We start from the raw sequence: 21,495 nt of genomic DNA, 5'->3' as shown, positions 1-21,495 counted from the left end.
TATATTTTAAAATGTAATTTATTCCTGTGATTTAATGCTGAATTTTCAGCATCATTACTCCATCATTACTCCATCATTCAACATCATTACTTCAGTGTCACATGATCCAGAAATCATTCTAATATGCCGATTTGCTGATTATCAATATTTCAAACAGTTGAGTACATTTTTTTTCAGGATTCTTTGATTAATAGAAGGATCCAAAGATCAGCATTTATTTGAAATGAAAAGCTTTTGTAACATTATACACTGTTCCATTCAAAAGCTTGGAGTCAGTATGATTTCTTTTTTTTTTTTTTTGGAAAAAAAATATAGAAATTAATACTTTAACTTAGTAAGGATGCTTCAAATTGATCAAAAGTGATGATTAAGACATTTATAATGTTACAAAAGGTATTTTGGATCAAATAAATGCAGGCTTGGTGAGCAGAAGAGAATTCTTTAAAAACATAAAAAATCTTACTGATCAAAAACTTTTGACTGGTAGTGTATGTCAGCCTATAGTTTGAAGTTAAAGATATTAATATTAATTAGGTGAGTCTGAGATGATTATTTGACAGTGATTTCGCATTTCTTGTTTGTATGAAGGCTAAATACAAATAAAAGGTTAACATTAATTTATTTGTGATGTTTTTTTTTTTTTCAAAAATATATGGTTTTATAGACATGGTCATAGACTTGGCAGATTCATTTTTCATAAGTTTGTATGCACAGACATCTGTTGTGGGCGTTCTTGGCAGTTTTTACGAGGCTTTTTCTAATAGTGTTCATATCGATATCGGAATTATATCTTATCGACCCAAATTTAGAAATATATCGTGATATAAATTTTGGCCATATCGTCCAGCCCTATGATTCATTAATGAGCATTTTCTGTATTGTTCAATACATTATATATTACATTATATACTGTAAATAGGTTGAACATGGACTGAATGTTGCTCTGAGTTAACGTGTCATCTTGCTTGAACATGCTGCATGTACAGGGGGTTGTTCATTTTGTCTTTCAGTGATGGTGAGTCATTGGGAAGCCGTCTGACGCTCTGATGTATTGCCAGCACGGTCATGTGAACTTCACCGCCTACACATGCAAGTCAGGCCAGTGACGGCCATGTCTGCTGTTCATCGCACAGGCCTTTCCGAGCATCATGCTTTAACAGTCACTCATTTTTTTTCCTCTATCCATCTCTCCTCCAACTTGTTCATTACTTTCCAGAGTGCTCTTGGCAGAAAAAGGGTGTCTGAATATTTGTAATTGTGATTTAGTTAAAATGGCTGTTCTGCCACTTTTCATTATTTATTAACGTGCTTTGAGTATGATGGTGATTTGTGATCTTCCTTTTGTGATTTAAGTTTTAATTTGAAAGCTTTTAGATTTCCAGCTTGGCATAGATGTTGAAGAGCTCATTTTCTGTATCGATTTAAAGGAATAGTATGCCAAAAAAAATTAAATGGGGTCACTCACCCTCGTTTTAATCCCCTGTAACTTTCTTCCATGAAACACAAAGGGAGAATGTTTTGGCAGTCTTTGCCATATGAAAAACATATAATTTAACTTACAATATTCCATTTCAAATGCTGCATCTGAAGTTGCTTACTGGCAGAGAAGATGCTACATTTGATGAAGAACTTACTTTGCGAGAGCTTAAAGGGATAGTTCACCCAAAAATGAAAATTCTGTCATCAATTACTCACCCTCATGTCATTCAAAACCTGTAAGACCTTTGTTGATCTTTGGAACACAAATTAAGATATTTTTGATGAAATCCAAGAGCTCTCTGACCCTGCATAGATAGCAATGCAACTGACCCGTTCAAAGCCCAGAAACATAGTAAGGACATCATTAAAATAGTCCATGTGACATCAGTGGTTCAACCTTAATTTTATGAAGCTACTTTTTGTGCACAAAGAAAACAAAAATAACTTTATTCAACAATTTTTTCTCTTCTGTGTCAGACTTTGACGCACGTTCACAACAGTACCATGACACAAGCGTTTGTGCATTCTTCTGCTTGTAAACGGCAACAAAAAAAAGGCTCAGCGCATCTGGGTTCTACGTCATAACGCCGCCTCCTGCGTCAGCAGCAACACACGCATGCGTCGTGGTATTTTTGTGAAAGCCCGGCAGAGACTGACACGGCAGAGAAGAATTGTTGAACAAAGTTATTATTTTTGTTTTCTTTGTGCACAAAAAGTATTCTCGTAGCCTCATAAAATTACATTTGAACCACTGATGTCACATGGACAATTTTACCGACGTCCTTACTACATTTCAGGGCCTTGAACGTGGAAGTTGCGTTGCTGTCTATGCAGGGTCAGAAAGTAAAAAAAAAATGCTAACCCCTAAACCTACCCCACACCTGACCCTAACCTTAATCAGTGAAACTGACTGCACGACGGGATTGGTGCTGAATAGCGTGGTAAAGAAAGATGCAGTTCAGGAGATAAACAGTTAATAAGATTGTGCGATATGAGATCGTTCCATTTGCGCAAGGAGACCCCGCCCCATTTTGGAGGTTCTGCCCACTTTTGGAGTTCACGCCCCATTTTGGAGATCGTCGGTCTGCAGTTATACCTACTTGGAATTTTCTGCCGAATTATAACCGCTGAATTTGTGGAAGCGAATTTGGAAAGTGAAATAAAATGGACCGAAATTTGCCTGTCGAATATTATACATCGTATTTTTAAACAGATTGAATATTTTGGAAGTGAATTCTGGAAGGTGAATATGAATTATTGAATTTTTAATTATGAAAATGTGTGAAATATTTTGAATTGAAATATTCACAGCTTAAATAAACAACTATGTTAAATTTCAGGACCTAAAAATGCAAGCCCTGAAAATACAAGGCATTAAAATGCAAGCACTGTTAATGCAATGCATTATTTTTTCAGTTAGTGCTATTCAACATGCTTTTTTGTTTCAAAGACATATGGCATTATTTTGCTTCCATAAGTTGCGAAGATGAACGAAGGTCTTACGGATTTGAAACGACGTGAGGGTGATTAACTAATGACAGAATTTTCATTTTTGGGCGAACTGAAATGAAATGTATGCAATCTTAACTGCATTGTCATGTGACGTACGGCATCAGTTGCTTCACTTCCATGCCATTCATGACTCTGCTCTTGTGACCTAATGGGATATTAATGTGCCCATCAGATGTCCATTTCAGAATCTCGGTGGAAGTAGTAGGCCATCTGGGTACTTTTCACCTTCTGATTTTTGAATGCTGTGTATTCTGACATACGACTCCTCTGGTGTGCGTTTTTTTGCCTACTATATAGTAGGGAAATACAGTAGGCATATTTGGACGGACGTGATGAAAATGTAATGCTGTTGTTGTTTGCATAACATTTGTGAGTGTGAGGTTGACGTGATTAATCAGTGTGGAGTAAATGGTCTGTCCTGGACTCCTGTTGACCTCTGTTATTGGTTGAATGGCAGCAGCTGCTGCACAGATGTTCCTACCACTCACTGAGGTCACTTACCACACACACAATGCAACTCAATACAGCAGTAGCTCTATGACCCCCATCCGCTATCTGGTATAGTCACACCAGTCTCATTGTGAAGTGTGTATAGTGGTTGACTAGACAATGTTCAGGAAAAAGTCATGACATTCTTTTGTTGTTTTCAGATTTACAGTAGAAGAGCTTGTTTCTTCTCTTCTGATTCTCGATATTTCTTCCCTCAAGCTGCTATTTTTGTAAGATGCTGCATATGTGTTAAAACGCTGTCGTAAGCTCTAACTTGATTTACTTTCACCTTTAATTTCAACTTTTATTTAATAAGCGCATTTGGTAATTTAGGAGTTTAGTGTAAGCTCTTGACTTTTAAGAGTGTTTAGAGGCCTCTGGCTTTGAGTCAGCTCTGCAATCATGAGATCATTAGCAGATAGACCTGGGTTAATTACGGCGGCATTAACTCATTCCTCATGAGGCTCAAACGTACACACACACACACACACACACACACACACACACACACATCACTGGTAGGATTTCCATTTTAAATTAGCTGGGTTTCTTTTTTTCAAACTTGCCCATCTGTTAAATCTTCCACCTAACATGGTTAATGGGAATAACATTTAGGCTGAATAGTAATTCATTTCTAAATTGATAATGTAGACTTTTCCTTTGGCAGTTGTGATGGAAGAAGAACTTTAAAGCTATTATGTGGATAAACCTTGTCAGGCCCAATTCAATATCCATTACTGTGGTTTCATTTGAATTGTCTTTTTAATAGCATTTGTAAAGTGTTTGCTCTCTGTTTGCTTGTCTGATCATCACTCTTTCTCACTGTCTCCACAGCTGTGAAGATCTGCAGTGATTCAGTGTTTGCATACGCCTCATTTACGGTAAGCCAAGCCCTCTGTACCTCTTTCAGCTGTTTTTTTCCCCCATGAGCTACATACAGTTGTGTTGTTCTTAGGTGTATCTGTCATTGCTGTGGAAAAAAGCCTTCCTCCACCATTTTTGTCTTAAAAATTTTTTGTACCCAAAACAGTCCCATCAGTAGGACTCGGGTACCCCTTCATTGACACTAAACCGAAAATGTTGTTTATTTAGTATTTGCATTATTAATGTGATCATTTTTACAATAATTCACTTTTTTGTATGATTTATTTATTACATTTTCACACCAGCAAAAAACAAATGGAAAAAATAGATAAATAAAATAAAATCAGGAAAAATATCACCTACGTAATCTCACCCAACCCACAGGTTGAGAGCAGTGTCCAATATTGTACAGAAAAACTGTATGTAACAATACAAACATAAGTTGAAACAAAGTAGACATTAATTAGTCCAGGAAGTTGAGGGGGTAACCTGAATAACAGGTTAGGAGAAAAGGAGAGAGAATAAATAAATAAATTTAATTTAAAAAACATGTATTTTTACTTGCAGCAAATATTGTGCCTATATAGTGCTTACCTGGTAAGTACAGACTAATAGTGCGGTGCAGAATGGGCAATCAGTCAATCACTGGAGGCTACATCTAGCTGCAGAGACTTAACATACTCCAAAAAGGGTAACAAAATTCTTGAAAATTTAACTATGGAACCTCGAAGACTGTTTAATTCTTTCCAATTTAACAAAGAAAAAGGCATCTTTTATCCACTAAGTAGTAGTGAGGACTTTTCCAATGCATCAAAATAGAGCGCTTTGCTAGTAGTGAGAGAAAGACTACTAACTCATCAAAATAAAATGGCAACTCACAATCAGGAGGAAAAACTTCAAAAAGGCCAATTAACGGAGAAGGATGAATGTTACATGTTACAATGATTCACATTTAAACTAAAAACAATCAATACTATATGACTTAAAGGAACACTCCACTATTTTTGAAAATAGGCTCATTTTCCAACTCCCCTAGAGTTAAACAGTTACTAAGACCTACGGAAAATGAAAAGTTGCGATTTTCTAGGCCGATATGGCTAGGAACTATACTCTCATTCCGGCGTAATAATCAAGGAACTTTGCTGCCGTACCATGGGTGCAGCAGGCGTAATGGTATTACACAGCGCCTGAAAATCTATGCTAAGCTGCAGCTAAAAGTGCTACCGCCAGACCCGGAGATCGGCTGAATGGATTCGAAAACGGTAAAACTCAACTGTTTAACTCTAGGGGAGTTGGATTTTCGAAAATAGTGGAGTGTTCCTTTAACAGTTTTTTTTTTCTTCTTTTTTCAAACTTAAGCAGTTTTTGTCATTTTATAATTTAATGTAATTTAATGCAAGCTTGATTGGCCAAAACATGTAATGCTAAGAAAATAAGAAAGCTTGTATTGTTGTGAAGCAGTGTTTTTATTGCTAACTACAACTTGAGAAACTATAATTTCTAGTAGAATAAATAATGAAATAAATCAAAGCTGAAGTAATGAAATGACTAAAACTAAAATAAACATTAACTAATGATGAAGAAATAAACTGATAAGAATGTATAAAATAATAATAAACACTAAAATAGTATATAAATAATACTAAAATAACACTATTGTGAAGAGGCATATAATAACAGTGTTCATAATTTCTGTTTTAGAGTTCTGGTTAACTTGAAACTTTGTGGAGGGTGGAGTTTAGCAGTGTAATCATATTTCAGTAGCCCACAGTTGCTATAGTAACACTGGTGACAGACATGAGTCACGTCTACATGAGTGTATGACTGAATATAGCTGCTGAGTCTCACTGATATGAGGCAGTGGAAATAAAAGGTTGTGTTAATTGCATTACTGGCTGCATGTGTGCCTTTCATTACTGTAAGAACTTGAGTGAGTAATCAGACTTTAGTCAGACTGCTAACTTGAATGCAGTATGAGATCCTGTTGAAGGTCTATAAATGGAAGGACATTCTCTGGAGTGTTATGATTTTCAGGCTCTCTAGAGACACCGGTGGGCTGGTCGAGTTAGTGCTTGTGGACCTATATGCCTATATATCTTCCGTATTTTGGACAAATAGTCCGGCCCAAACTGGTGGGTAACACAGCAAATGAATGTTATTTTGGTATAAAGTTTTAAGAATCATTTCTGTAATGCATATGTCAGTGTTTTCTTCAGTGCTTTTCTGCTGCGGAATCTCCAGCATAGTGAAAAAAAAATCATATTTTACATGAGTTTTGAATATGAGGTGGCAGTCTGAATTGAATGTGGTTAGACCAAAAGGTTGCTTACTGAAAAATAATGGCAAGAAAACACAGCTTTCTGTTCTATTGTCTCCTAGGGCTGCACACAAAAATGTAAACAGTGTGACCAAAGTAGTCTGATTCATAAGAAAATGACCCTAGTGAACCTTTTGTTTAATGAATCATTGATTCAATGAACTCCAAGTTATTACTTCAGTGATGTCTGTCTTATAATTAATATATGCATATCAGACATTGTGTCACGACTATTGCATTTCCAACAATACATTTGGTGAGTAATATAGATTATACTATAGATTATACTATAATATAGAGAATATAGGAAATACTATTTCCCGATCTATGTATGTCTGTCTTTGATGGCTCAGAGCTCAACAGATTGTCCCTGACATACTGGGTCAGATCACGCTGCCAGTGTTCAGTGTGCCAACTGTGCACAAGGGCAGCCTCAATCCCCACAGACACACACAGACTAAAGATTAGCTAGATGCTGAGAGAAACTCTGACTTTAAGGGTAATAATTCTGGCTCTTTATTGATTTTGAAGTTAAACCATGTTGTAATTATCTTTCTGTTCCAGCAAGGGCTGCTTGAACCATGAAGTGAAACTCTATCCTCTGTCTAATATTATGTTGTGTCTTTGTTTTTCTGTGTGTGAAAAACATTCATGAAATGAAACTAGGCAGTGTTTCATTAATGTGCAGTTTGGATGGTGCTGAAAGAGTAAAGACAGCTGACTGGGAGTTCAGGTGTTAACAGTAAAGTGTGAGAGAGAGAGAGAGAGAGAGAGAGAGAGAGAGAGAGAGAGAGAGAGAGAGAGAGAGAGAGAGAGAGAGAGAGAGAGAGAGAGAGAGAGAGAGAGAGAGAGAGAGAGAGAGAGAGAGAGAGAGAGAGAGAGAGAGAGAGAGAGAGAGAGAGAGAGAGAGAAATGGACAGAATCCAGATACCTTTCTTATAACACACAATGTCAAACAGGAAAATGTGTAAAAGGTACAGATTATAATGTATGTGTATTAGGGGACCAAAACTCTGTGATTGAGTTTGACTAAAAGTCATTTCTGCATAATCCAATTCAGAGCAATTTGGCTGGATTTTAAGATGATTTCTGCACCGAATATCCTATAAAAATTGAGTTACTTTCATCTGTCTGTTCATGAGAAAGTGTGAGAGAGAGAGAGAGAGAGAGAGAGAGAGAGAGAGAGAGAAATGGACAGAATCCAGATACCTTTCTTATAACACACAATGTCAAACAGGAAAATGTGTAAAAGGTACAGATTATAATGTATGTGTATTAGGGGACCAAAACTCTGTGATTGAGTTTGTCCTGATTTAATAATTAATGTCACACATGAGTATTTGTATTGGGTGTATAATAATATCATGGAGCCGGACAGTAATTTTGCCCTCTACGTAAAACTTTATTAAGTAAAAGATTTAAAAAATAAAATATTTATATATATATTTTTTTTGTTGGTCACACTTTATTTTGAGGTCCAATTATCACTATTAACAAACCTTTAACTATGACTTTTGCCTCAATAAACTGCTAATTTGCTGCTTAGTAATACTTATAAGGTAGTTGTTAAGTTTAGGTATTGGGTAGGATTAGGGATGTAAAATATGGTCATGCAGAATATGTGCTTTATAATTACTAATAAACAGCCAATATGTTAATAATGTGTATGCTAATAAGCAACTAGTTAATAGTGAATTGGTCCCTCCCTATACCAAAGTGTTGCTATTTTCTTTTCTTTTTTTAAAGAAATTACTATTTATTTAGCAAGGATGTATTAAATTCTAATTTTACATTGTTGCAAATAATTTCTGGTACAAATAAATGCTGTCCTTTTGAACTTTCTATTCATAAAAAAGGTATCACAGATTCATTACAAATGTTACGAGAAATGTGTAAGAAATGTTTCTCGAGCACCCATGATTTCTGAAGGATCTCGTGATACTGAAGACTGGAGTACAGGCTGCTGATAATTCATCTTGCCATCACAGAAATTAATTACATTTTAAAACCATATTAAAATGGAAAACTGTTATTTGAAAAATTGAACTAATAGTTCACAATATTACTCTTTCTGTATTTTAAAATCAATTAAACATAGCCTTGGTGAGCATGAGAGACTTATTTCAAAAACAGTAAAACCTTACTGACCCCAAACGTTTGAACGTTAGTGTATATTTATTTTTGTATTATTTAGTGAAGGAACATTTTGCTGACAATCAGTATCTGCAGTATCTTAATGAATATTAATGTTTGACAGTATTTGTGTTTACATCCTTTATGAAACTGTTGATTAGTTCCTAAAATCAGCATCATCTAAACGCGCACATGTTCTCCCGTTTACTGTCTTCAGCTCTCCATCTTCCTCATTTCCCTTCTTCTCTCCACAGGTGCAGATTCTGTAATCCATAAGCTGGCAGGATGGTGGTGCTGTCTCTGAAGATCTGTGTGAGACAGTGTAATGTGGTGAAGACGATGCAGTTTGAGCCATCAACGGCTGTGTACGATGCATGTCGGGTCATCAGAGAGAGGGTTCCAGAAGCCCAGACAGGACAAGGTGGGATACCTTTCTTTCTATGGTCTTTGTAGTATATCTATGGAAGCCCGTTTCCGCCACTGAATAAAAAATAAAGCAACTTTTTATCTCACAATTCGGACTTTTTTTCTCGAGACATAAACTGGCAATTCAGATTTTTTTTCTCAGAGTTGTGTGATATAAACTCACAATTGCGAGTTATAAAGTCAGAATTGTGAGAAACTCGCAATTCTGAGAAATGAAGTCAGAATTGTGTGATATAAACTTGCAATTGCCAGTTAAGTCATATCTGTCTTTTTTTCTCCTCAGAACTGGACTTTACAAGTCGCAATTGCGAGTTTATATCTCATAATTCAGAGGAAAAAAAGTCAGAATTGCGAGATACAAAGTCGCAATTGCGAGAAAAAAAAAAGTCAGAATTGACATAAAAATTCACAATTACCTTTTTTTTTTTTTTTTCAGTGGCAGAAATGGCCTTCCATATCAATGTTTACAGTGATTACAAATCTAGTTGCTGAAATTATATCATTTTGCCAAGTACAAGTTCTTATACAGTGTCTGTTGTTTCTCAGCTTCAGAATATGGGCTGTTTCTGTCAGATGAAGACCCCAGGAAAGGCATCTGGCTGGAAGGAGGCCGGACGCTGGACTATTACATGCTGAGAAATGGGGTAAGGCCTTTGATCTTCTGTCTCTCTATTTTACAAGCTCCTGTCAAATGTTCTGTGACATCTCTTTGCATTCTTGTCTTGTTTTTTGATGTGTCTTTGCACATTTTTTTGTACTGAAAGATGAGAAGAGGTCTTAACTCTGCTCTTGGTTATTTTTATAGTCTCTGAGCATGTGTGAGAGAGGGGAAAGGCTCCCCTTAGCGTCTACACTTACTAAGACAAGCTACAGCAACGTGATTAAAGACATTTGTCACTGCAGCATGTGGTTTTTGTTTATATTTGTTTACGCTTGTGAGTCTCTGTGCTTGTGCAAAGGAGTGTTGTATATAAAGACAAAGCCGAATGCTTGTTCCCAGGAAGAAATAAAGATGTGTGTGTGCAGTGTAAATTAGGATGTGTTAAATGAAGATTTCATCAGTAGTGTTTCATCTTTTGTTGATCAAAAGACCTCTTCTTCTCCCTCATACATGCACACAGCTCTCATAACCACATGTCTTGCTTGTCTAATTTGTTGTATTTTGCATGCGATGAACACTTTATATATCCTTTCCTTTTGTTTCTGTCTCAGACATATTCACATTCATTATAGTGCTTGCAAGGCAGCACCCAATTTATATTCTTCGCTCATTCTGATTAGGGTTTGTTCTTTTTGCAATTCTGCAAATAATTTAGCACAAACTGCTTCACATACAGATTCCATTTGAACTTTGTTTTGTAGATAATTACAGCCTTAGGTTTATGGTATATATCTATTTTTGTAAGCTTTATACTTTAAAAACTGATTTGCTATTGGTCTTGTTTCTTAACTAATTTGCATACTAATTTTTATTGTCTTCCTCAACCATTTATAGTCATTTTTGTCTTTGCACAGATTAGATTTTTTTTTCTACAGCTGGCAGAAAGCAAGACGTACTGGACAGCAAAATGGCTATAATGCAGAATTTCATTCAGAACCATAGCATAAAACCTAAGCTTTCTCTTAAACTTTAACACTATTCATTTGCTGTGGTCAGGAAATCTAATCAAATCCAATTCCTCTCTCTCTGTCTCTCTCTCTCTCTCTCTCTCTCTCTCTCTCTCTGTCTCTTAGGACATACTGGAGTATAAGAAAAAACAGAGACCTCAGAAGATAAAAATGCTGGATGGAGCAGTAAAGACCATCATGGTGGATGATTCCAAAACTGTGGGAGAGCTGCTGGTCACCATCTGCAGTAGAATAGGCCAGTGATGCTCTTATACTATCTGATAGAACTATATCATATACAGTTACTTTCTCAGATTCTTTTGAGAGGGCATCTGTGGCAGTCCTGACTCACTTGGTTGCCATAGACACGATCATAGGGGGAAAAAACTGTAAACTGTTAGTCTTGTGGTATAGTTTTTATTTAAAGTGCAAGGTGACCTGGATTCAAATCCCAATGGTTTGCGCATACCTGTAGATGCAGTTTCATTGGACTGACCAAATATAGACAATGTTTCTGCCATAGCTTTTAAGACATACATATTTCCCATATACACTATTGTTCAAATGTTTGAGGGCATTTCTTTAAAAGAAAGAAAGAATAATTTGTTTTAACTTAGCAAGGATGAATTAAACTGATCTGTAAAGACATTTATAATGATACAAAAGATTTATTTTTCAAATAAATGCTGTTCTTTTGAACTTTCTATTCATCAAAGTATCAGAAAAGCACAAATGTATCAGTTTTCACCAAAAAAAGCAACAAAACTCTTTTCAGCATTGATAATAATAGTAAATGTATCTTAAGCACAAAATCAGCATATTAAAAGGATTTCTGAAGGATCATGTGACACTGAAGACTGGAGTAATGGCTGATCAAATAGCATGAGAGTTTTCTTTCAAAAAACACTAAAAAAACTTACTGACCACACAGGCCAAGTCTGTAACTAAGTCTCATTGCTTCTCTTTCCAGGAATCACAAACTATGAAGAGTACTCTCTCATTCAGGAGGTGGTGGAGGAGAAGAAAGATGAAGGGACGGGCACACTGAAGAAAGACAGAACTCTGCTGAGGGAGGAGAGGAAGATGGAGAAGCTCAAAGCTAAACTGCACACAGATGATGACTGTAGGTAACACATCAGCCACCCTATCCAGATAGATATGCTAAATTATTCTTCGGCTGTAGATCTGCTAAATGGGCCACAATAAGTCAATAAAGTTCAGGTTTAGAATTGTTTCAGGGTTTATCTTTGCTTCCTGACCCTCCTATTGTATTATATTTTATTTTCGTATTCTTTTTGTGTCTAAGTACTTTCGTATTTTATTGTTTTGTGTAGGTTTATTTTGTTATATCTCTTTCTGTATGTATGCGCATGAATGTTTGGTGTCAGCAAAATGTTATTTTTTTTGGATAGAGATTAACTTTTATTCAGCAAAGAGTCACAGTAAAGACATTTATAATGTTAAAAAAGATTTCTATTTCAAATAAATGCTGATCTTTTTGAACTTTCTATTCTTTAGAATCCTGGAAAAAAAAGTATCCTGGTTTCAACAAAACAATAATAATAATAAATGTTACTTGAGCACTAAATCAGCATTAGAATGATTTCTGAAGTATCATGTGACACTGATGATGAGTAATGGCTGATGAAAAATACAGTTTTGCCATAACAGGAATAAATCACATTTTAAAATACACATTTACATTTAAACTTCAATTGTTTTGCTGTATGTTTGATCAAATAAATGGAGCCTTGGTGAGCATAAGTCTTCTTTCAAAATCACTAAGACCATCTAACTGACCCCAAACATTTCAAGGGTTGTATATCTTTTGTAAAGAAGTTTGTAAACTGTTTTACTGTATAAATAGTTTGTTTTTCTCACAGTAAATTGGTTGGATCATGGACGTACATTTAGAGAACAGGGTGTCGAGGAGAGCGAAACTCTACTGTTGAGACGAAAGTTTTTCTACTCTGATCAAAATGTGGACTCGCGAGATCCTGTTCAGCTCAATCTGCTCTACGTACAGGTTCGGCTCACCTCTTGTCACTTATTATAGTTTACAATGATGTGAGGTGAAAGCCATGATGAGCACCCAACACCCCGGTTTGGGTTAACATCCCTCCTGCAGTGATGTTGCCCTAAATAATGTGTTTCCATGGTTCTTTACTTGCCAGTTCAATATAATGTTTATAGATTAAAATGCTGTAAATCTCTTATTGACATATGGCCCTAAAAGCCTCTTTGAGTGATGCACTGCATGCTGTTATACACATCGTATTGATCCACAAAGTAGTGTAGTCCCTGTTACCTTTTTGTAAGTTCTCCTCCTGTCGGGGGCTCGTTTGCTGATCTGTATCATTTCTGTTGTGTGATTTCCAAAGGCTTTGATAACAAATGTGTCTACCTGCACAGGCGCGTGACGACATTCTGAATGGTTCTCATCCTGTGTCATTTGACAAGGCTTGCGAATTTGGTGGAATTCAAGCACAGATCCAGTTTGGGCCTCATATAGAACATAAACACAAATCTGGATTTCTGGAGTAAGACCACGAACTAATACTTTCAGTTATAGTACACAGTGTTTACGGCCCCTCTGCTTCATATTGATGAGAAATGATGTGTAAAATCTAGATGTTGTAATGACCATATGCTCCATTTAGTTAATGAGCTTAATATACTCAAATGAAAAGAGCTTAGATGCATTTAAATATTTTATGTGTATCATATAACTGTAATGCCTGTTTGCATTTCAGTGTATTGTCGCTAATTTGCACACTTTGTGCATTTCATGTCGTTCAGCTTGAAGGAATTTCTGCCTAAGGAATACATAAAACAGAGAGGTGCAGAGAAGAAGATCTTTCAGGTGGGTCAGGTTATCCTGCACTTTGTTTATAAATGGATATCATTTTATACACGGTTGTCTGTTTCTTAAACTTCTCTATTTGTAAGCAAAGTTGTATGAGATAAATTCATTGGTTAGATGAGTAAACGCTTTATGAATTTTACAGGAACATAATGCTTGTGGTGAAATGACAGAGATTGAAGCCAAAGTGAAGTATGTGAAGCTTGCAAGATCCCTCAGAACATATGGAGTGTCTTTCTTCTTGGTGAAGGTAAAGCGTATGTGTGTTTGTGTGTGTTTTACTTGGATATATAATCTATGTTTTTTACAGTGGAGATTCCAGACGCACTAGAATAGGTTGAATAAAAATATTAGCCTAAACTTTGTTTATAAAAAATGCTACATGTCTGTGCAGTCTATTCACTTCACATTTTGTTTCTGTTTCTGTTTTTTTTGTTTTTGTTTTGTTACAATCAAAAAACCTGAGGTGGCCATTCAGATTTCTTGACTAGGGATACCCATATGGACTCTCTGTTTTTTTATGTGTTTGCCTTAAAGTCATATTTCTGAATATATTTCTCATACCCAAGTACAGAAATTTCAAGTACGACCGTTCCTGGCCGGTGGTGGTCTGCATGACTCATGGACTGATTACAGTTCAGCTCTGCTCGAGTTGTAAAGTTAAGGTCGAGCAGATGTGCTTGTGCCTAAAATAAAGATCATAAGTTACTGATTTTAGTTTTGTTCTGGCTTTTATTCATCTCATATGACCAATATATAATTATTCTCTGTATTCATAATATTCCAGGTTGTTGTTTTTTTTCTGGGAATGAGTAGTAAATACATTTGTGCAAAAAGCTAAAATGAGAAAAATTGGCAGAGATTGGCAAAGATTGACTGTACAACTCTAAACTCAGACAGGACAGCAAAGCTCGTTTTATCCATCTGCTGACAGCTCTGAGAGAAAAATGTGGAAACAGAAGAAGGGGTGATAAGCTTAAGAGAATCTGAGAGGATACAGGAAGAATGTTATGTGGAATAGATGTGAAAAAAATTTGGTAGACCGTTTTATTGTTCTGAAGATGATGAATTGAACTCTCTTTTTGTCTTTCTTGCTGTGTTTGTTTTTGTGGTTACACTACTTAAAGCCTTTATGTATAATATATTGTAAATGTATTCATAATGTATGTTGTAATGCATTATAACTTTTCATAAATAATTGTAAGTTAAAATGCATTATAATGTGTGAAGGTTTGTTTTTAATTCATTATACTTACTAAAAATGCATAGGTAAGTATTATATAATGTATTACAGTATGCATTATAAGGTGCATTACAAGTCATAATCAATGCATTAAAACTACATTTATAATGTGATATATATAAGGGGTTTAAGTAAAGTGTTGCTGATTTTGTTTCTCAGGAAAAAATGAAAAGTAAAAATAAGCTGGTCCCAAGGCTGTTGGGTATAACCAAAGAATCAGTGATGCGAGTGGATGAGAAAACCAAAGATGTGGTTCAGGAGTGGCCACTTACTACAGTGAAAAGATGGGCCGCCTCACCTAAGAGCTTTACACTGGTACTTGCATAACACACATATTCTTACAGACTTACATTTGACTGTCAGATGGCTCAAATAGCTCAGGTACACCTCCTGTGTATGTATGTATGTAGTTGTATATAACTCTGTGCCCATATACAGGATTTCGGGGAGTATCAGGAGAGCTACTACTCAGTTCAGACCACCGAGGGGGAGCAGATATCTCAGCTTATAGCTGGTTACATTGATATCATTCTCAAGAAGGCCAGTCTTAACTCCTTTAACTGTTTTTCCCTCATGAAATATTCAACATTTTGTTGTTTCATGTGCTTTCCTGAATGAGATCCTCCAGGCTTATTAATGATTTTCATATTACAAATGTTCAGATAACAGTATGCACAGTGTTACCAGATTAAACCGTATGCGAAAGTTTGTATAAAGTGTTTATTCACTTCTGTTTGGCCCTACAGAAACAAAGCAAAGACCGCTTTGGTTTAGAGGGAGATGAGGAGGCCACCATGTTAGAGGAATCCGTTTCTCCGAAAAAGTAAGTGATAAGAACCATATTTCCTTTCAAGGTTTTGTCATTTCTTGCCAGTTGTCTTTGGAAATACTTTTGTAATCAGACCAGTACAGCATTACAGGAAACTCATGCTGGAAAAGCAACCTTATCTCAGACTCTATTTATCTAGATTGAGCTGAGGTTACCTGTTCCACAGACTGCGTCTTCTCTTCTTGAATAACCCCTGAGTGTTGTAGTACGAACACAAAAACCTCTTTACTTCTGCCTTTCTGTGTCATTCCCTCTATCTTTATATGTCATTTCCTCTCTGTCTTTCACAGATCTACTATATTGCAGCAGCAGTTTAACCGTGTCGAACGGGCAGAGCATGGCTCTGTGGCACTTCCTGGGATTTTGAGGTCAGGTTCTGTCGGCCCAGAAACACTGAACATGGGCACCATGCCCTCTCCACAACAACAGATCACCACTGGACAGATGCATCTTGGACATATGCCACCACTGGTGAGTCTGCATATACGAATGCTCATGTTCATGGACCAATTAATCAGCAAAGTTCCTCATTTGTCCAGTATTTGACCTCATATTGCACCTTGCTGTCTAGCAGCATATCAGCATCAGCCCCTACATAACGCATAGAGGTTGATCAGCAGCTGTCACAGTTTAGATCTGTTGGTGGATTAATGTGTAATTTTTGCCCCTCCTTGATCAGAGTGCAGCCCAACAGGCTCTCGTGGGAACCATTAACACCAGTATGCAAGCAGTGCAGCAGGCACAGTCAGACCTAGAGGAGGTGGAAGAGCTGCCACCAATTGGAGATGATATGGTGAGAAAACTAGTAAAAATTACTAATATTTTATTTTATTTTAAAAGTGAATTTAATGAGAATATAGCAAGGAAGTGCACACATCTTGCACACAATTTTTGTCTCTCATGTACCTATTACCATTTAATTAAATTAAATTTTTACTTTTTTTATCTTTATTACCTTTTTTTTGTATGCAATTTTTTTTTCAGGCTTCTAAAATGTGGATTCAGAACAAGATGGATGAGTCCAAGCATGATATTCACTCTCAGGTGGACGCTATTACTGCTGGAACTGCCTCTGTGGTTAATCTTACTGCTGGTAAAGCCTTGACTCTATTAAAATGTATTAAATTACTAAGATGTTTTACAACACTTACTATAAATTTTTTACTGTTTATACAGGAGAAAACCTCGACTGGACTTTTAAAATTAAGAGCTTTAAGCTTCATCTGCAGTATGATTTGACTGAGTTTTGCAATTCTATCTCCCAGGGGACCCGACAGACACTGATTATACAGCGGTAGGATGTGCAATCACCACCATCTCCTCTAATCTGACGGAGATGTCAAAAGGTGTGAAGCTGCTGGCGGCTCTGATGGAGGATGAGGTGGGCAGTGGACAGGACCTCATGAGGGCTGCCAGGACCCTCACCGGAGCTGTATCTGACCTACTTAAAGCTGTGGAGCCTACATCAGGAGAGGTGTGAGCAAAGAATGTGCTGCGATTAATCATTATCTGTCAGTTTGATGGACTGTGTTGAACATTTTCTCTAAGTCTTTTCATTTTCCCCAAATTATATACAAATGCCATTTACATTTCTGTATCATATGTATAGTTTCATCTTGAGATACACAAATATGATTAAAATAATTATTTTCACTTTTTTATGGTAATATTTCTATTTTCTTTTGTTAAAGGCAAATGTATTTTCAGATTTTTTATTTTTATTTGGTAAATTATTGTAATTATTTATATTTCATTATTAAATTGAATCATAATTCAACTGACTTACACTACCATCAACTCATCTTTATTTATATAGCACTTTATACATTACAGATTGTTTCAAAGCAGCTTCACAGGAAAATAACAAGCAGTGATTGTGTGGTTGTGTTTTCTCATGCAGCCACGACAGGCGGTTCTGACCGCAGCCGGCAGCATTGGTCAAGCCAGTGGAGATTTGCTTAAACAGATTGGAGAGAATGAAACGGACGAGCGCTTCCAGGTACACAGGTGTCTTTTAAGGAACATGATGTATATTTGGGTTTTTATCGCCTTGAGTGTATGTGTTCGTGTGTTTCAGGATGTGCTAATGAACCTAGCTAAAGCTGTGGCTAATGCAGCAGCCATGATGGTTCTGAAGGCCAAGAACGTGGCACAGGTTTCTGAAGACAGCGTCTTGCAGAACAGGGTTATTGCAGCTGCGACCCAGTGCGCCCTCTCCACCTCCCAACTAGTGGCCTGTGCCAAGGTGGTTCACATGCACATGTTTCTAATCCAGATTGTTTAAAAAACTGTGGATAACCTTTTTTTGTGTTTGTGTGTCAGGTTGTGAGCCCCACTATCAGCTCCCCTGTGTGTCAAGAGCAGCTGATTGAAGCAGGGAAGCTGGTGGACCGTTCAGTGGAAGGTTGTGTGAAGGCCTGTCTGTCAGCTACCAGTGATGGAGAGCTTCTCAAGGCCGTCAGCGCAGCAGCTGGTATCGCCACACAGGCTCTCAGTGACCTACTCGCACACGTGAGGAACTACGCCACACGCGGGGAACCCATTGGACGCTACGACCAGGCCACGGACACCATCATGACAGTTACAGAGAGTATTTTCAGCAGCATGGGTGATGCTGGTAAGATGAGTGCATCATATACACTACCATTCAAAAGTTTGGAGTTAAGTTTTTTTTTAATGATTTGTAAAGAAGTATCCTATGCTCATCAAGACATTTATTTGATTAAAATACAGTAAAAACAGTACTATTGCAAAATATTATTATAAATTAAAATAACTGTTTTCTGTTTTAATTTATTTCAAAATGTAATTAATTCATTTGTTGGCATAGAATTTTCAGAATGAATTTTTAAAATGAATTTTCAGCAGCCATTACTCCAGTCTTCAGTGTCACATGATCCTTCAGAAATGATTCTAATATGCTGATCTGGTGTTCAGGAAACATTTCTTATTGTAAATGTTAAACTGAAACTGTGATATTTTGAATATTTATTTGAAATACGTCTTTTGTATCATTATAAATGTCTTTACTGTCACTTTTTTAAAAATGAATGCGTCCTTGCAGAGTAAATGTAGAAAAAACCTACTGACTCCATTGTCAGACCAAACTTGTTTTCTTTGCTTAGCTCCTCTGTGCTGTGTAATAGTAGAAATTTACTATTCTTCTCCATAGGTGAGATGGTACGACAGGCACGGGTTCTTGCCCAGGCGACCTCTGACCTGGTGAATGCCATGAGATCAGATGCTGAGGTGGAGGTGGATGTGAACAACTCCAAGAAGCTTCTTGCAGCTGCCAAACTGCTTGCAGATGCCACTGCTCGAATGGTTGAGGCTGCAAAGGTGGGTTAGCAAACCTATTCGTTAAATATCCAATGTTCTGTACCAGTAGATATCAGTTTTTTTCTGCAATTCTGCTGTAATTATGGCCCCTTGTGGGCCCCCGGTTGAAAACCACTGTCCTATACCAGGAGGACAAAAATATATTAAACATAGCTCTTACAAATGCTGGAGTATTTTGTAAGATTGAGACATTTTTGCTCTAATGAAGCATTTCCCACAAGTTATTTTGAGCATCTCTCTGTTTAATAATCTGGGATCTAATAGACGAGCAGTAGACTTGTTACATGTCTGTGTGTGTGTGTTTAGGGAGCTGCTGCATACCCTGAAAATGAAGACCAGCAGCAGAAGCTCCGGGAGGCTGCGGAGGGGCTGCGTGTGGCCACAAACGCAGCTGCACAAAACGCCATTAAGAAGAAACTCATAACAAGACTGGAGGTCAGTGAATTGCTTATGATTTTGATTATGAGAAAAATAATTGAATTTAGGCAGGACTGCATGTAATCTATGCAAGGAAAATGCTACATTGAGTGTCTGCTTTGATTTTCCAGAACGCTGCTAAGCAAGCTGCTGCCGCTGCAACTCAAACCATTGCGGCATCCCAGAATGCAGCAGCCTCCAACAAGAACACTGCTGCCCACCAACAACTTGTTCAAAGCTGCAGGGTTTGTATAAGAATATTTTTTGAATTTCCAAACAAGTGGTAGTAATGATAGTCCTCCTGTTGTGTTTATAGCTGTGTGTTTATATTCTCTGTTCATGTGCGTTAGGCTGTAGCTGATCATATTCCTCAGCTGGTGCAGGGAGTGAGGGGCAGTCAGGGGCAGCCAGAGGATGGTAGTGCCCAACTTGCCCTCATCATTGCCAGTCAGAACTTCCTTCAGGTAACCATCAGTCCTTTCACTGATGCTAACCACATGTCACTCATCTGATAACATCACTCTTCATTAAAAGTGCTCTTTGATTGCTAAAATGTCTAATTCCATGTTTGTTTTCCAGCCTGGAAGTAAGATGGTGTCTTCAGCGAAGTCGTCTGTGCCGACTGTGACGGATCAGGCGGCAGCCATGCAGCTTGGGCAGTGTGCAAAGAACCTGGCCACCTGCCTGGCTGAACTCCGCACTGCTGCACAGACGGTGCTGATTCTGTCTTCTCCACACATGTATTTAATGAGTAGAAGATCCAAAATTGAAGATTGTCATTTACTCACCCTAGTGGCATTCCAAACCTTGATGACTTTCTTTTGTGGAACAAAAAGAGGATATTTTGAGGAATGTTGGTAAACAAGCAGTTTCAGTTCCCATGGACTTTCACTGTATGGACAAAAATACAATTGAAGTCAATGTGAACCGAAACTGTTTGGTTACCAACATTCTTCAAAATGTCTTATTTCTGTTAGTCAGCAGAAAAAAGTCATACAGGGTTTGGATTGACATGAGGGTGAGTAAATGACAAAATATTCATTTTTGGCTGGACTATCCCTTATTCAAATCTTGTCATGTGATATGTAGGCTCATGAGGCGTGCGGCCCCATGGAGATCGACTCTGCCCTTATTGCTGTGCAGACGCTTAAGAATGAACTCCACGATGCAAAAATGGCAGCTTCCGAGGGACAGCTGAAACCTTTACCTGGGGAATCAGTGAGTTGAGACCCATTTAATATCAATGATACTATGATTATTTTATAATTGAAAAAATATATACTTTAAACATAGACATACTGATATTGTGAATTATGCATTCATTTGATGTCATTTAATTTTTGTGGTTTAGTTGGAAAAATGCACTCAGGATCTGGGTGGCACATCTAAGGCTGTTGGTTCCTCAATGGCCCAATTGCTTACCTGTGCAGCACAGGGAAATGAGCATTACACAGGTAATACACCCATTCTTATATGCAACACATTTATTTGGCTAAATGGGGGCATATCTTGCAGCTCTGTTCTTTCATGTAAAGCTAATTATAATTAATAACCCTAGCCCTAAATGTTAAGATTTTTTGGAATAAAAAAATAAAATAAACAAAATTATTCATTTTATTTATATTTGAGGATGTTTCTAGAGGTTTTATCAGATTAAGTTAACCTCCAGGGACTGTTTTGTTACCTACAATATAGCTAAACAAACAAACATACATTCTGGTTCACACACACTCCCATGAATTGTATGTGTTTGCAGGTGTAGTTGCTAGTGAAACTGCCCAGGCTCTTAAGACGTTAGCACAAGCTGCGAGGGGTGTTGCTGCCACCTCATCAGACCCTGCTGGAGCTGCAGCCATGTTGGATTCTGCTCGCGAGGTTATGGAAGGATCAGCTAAATTAATTTCTGAAGCCAAGGAGGCGCTGGTTGCTCCTGGTGATGCAGAGATACAACAGAGGCTAGCTCAGGTGAGAGGGGG

The 21,495-nt window shown here is 37.2% G+C and overlaps 1 protein-coding gene across 2 annotated transcripts in view; it reads left to right on the top strand.

Annotated features, from left to right (window-relative positions):
* The window catches only part of tln2a (talin 2a), a 48,651-nt gene that overhangs the window by 13,880 nt on the left and 13,276 nt on the right, over positions 1–21,495 (top strand). For both annotated transcript variants that reach the window (XM_016459431.1, XM_016459430.1), the window contains 27 exons: positions 4,315–4,361; positions 9,049–9,215; positions 9,767–9,864; positions 10,955–11,084; positions 11,799–11,951; positions 12,712–12,854; positions 13,241–13,368; positions 13,628–13,691; positions 13,837–13,941; positions 15,094–15,249; positions 15,373–15,474; positions 15,681–15,757; positions 16,054–16,234; positions 16,443–16,556; positions 16,748–16,856; positions 17,029–17,237; positions 17,664–17,762; positions 17,841–18,008; positions 18,086–18,380; positions 18,936–19,102; positions 19,409–19,537; positions 19,651–19,764; positions 19,870–19,983; positions 20,099–20,233; positions 20,609–20,737; positions 20,871–20,973; positions 21,276–21,484. In XM_016459431.1, coding sequence (XP_016314917.1) covers positions 9,080–9,215; positions 9,767–9,864; positions 10,955–11,084; positions 11,799–11,951; positions 12,712–12,854; positions 13,241–13,368; positions 13,628–13,691; positions 13,837–13,941; positions 15,094–15,249; positions 15,373–15,474; positions 15,681–15,757; positions 16,054–16,234; positions 16,443–16,556; positions 16,748–16,856; positions 17,029–17,237; positions 17,664–17,762; positions 17,841–18,008; positions 18,086–18,380; positions 18,936–19,102; positions 19,409–19,537; positions 19,651–19,764; positions 19,870–19,983; positions 20,099–20,233; positions 20,609–20,737; positions 20,871–20,973; positions 21,276–21,484 — 3,567 coding nt within the window. In that variant the 5' untranslated portion in view covers positions 4,315–4,361; positions 9,049–9,079. The remainder of the gene's footprint in view (positions 1–4,314; positions 4,362–9,048; positions 9,216–9,766; positions 9,865–10,954; positions 11,085–11,798; positions 11,952–12,711; positions 12,855–13,240; positions 13,369–13,627; positions 13,692–13,836; positions 13,942–15,093; positions 15,250–15,372; positions 15,475–15,680; positions 15,758–16,053; positions 16,235–16,442; positions 16,557–16,747; positions 16,857–17,028; positions 17,238–17,663; positions 17,763–17,840; positions 18,009–18,085; positions 18,381–18,935; positions 19,103–19,408; positions 19,538–19,650; positions 19,765–19,869; positions 19,984–20,098; positions 20,234–20,608; positions 20,738–20,870; positions 20,974–21,275; positions 21,485–21,495) is intronic.

Source organism: Sinocyclocheilus anshuiensis, unplaced genomic scaffold, assembly GCF_001515605.1.
Source record: "Sinocyclocheilus anshuiensis isolate Anshui unplaced genomic scaffold, SAMN03320099.WGS_v1.1 scaffold2169, whole genome shotgun sequence".
NCBI classification, from domain to species: Eukaryota; Metazoa; Chordata; class Actinopteri; order Cypriniformes; family Cyprinidae; genus Sinocyclocheilus; species Sinocyclocheilus anshuiensis.
The sequence above is the reverse complement of the archived record's forward strand: the minus strand, read 5'-3'. Positions and strand labels throughout refer to the sequence as shown.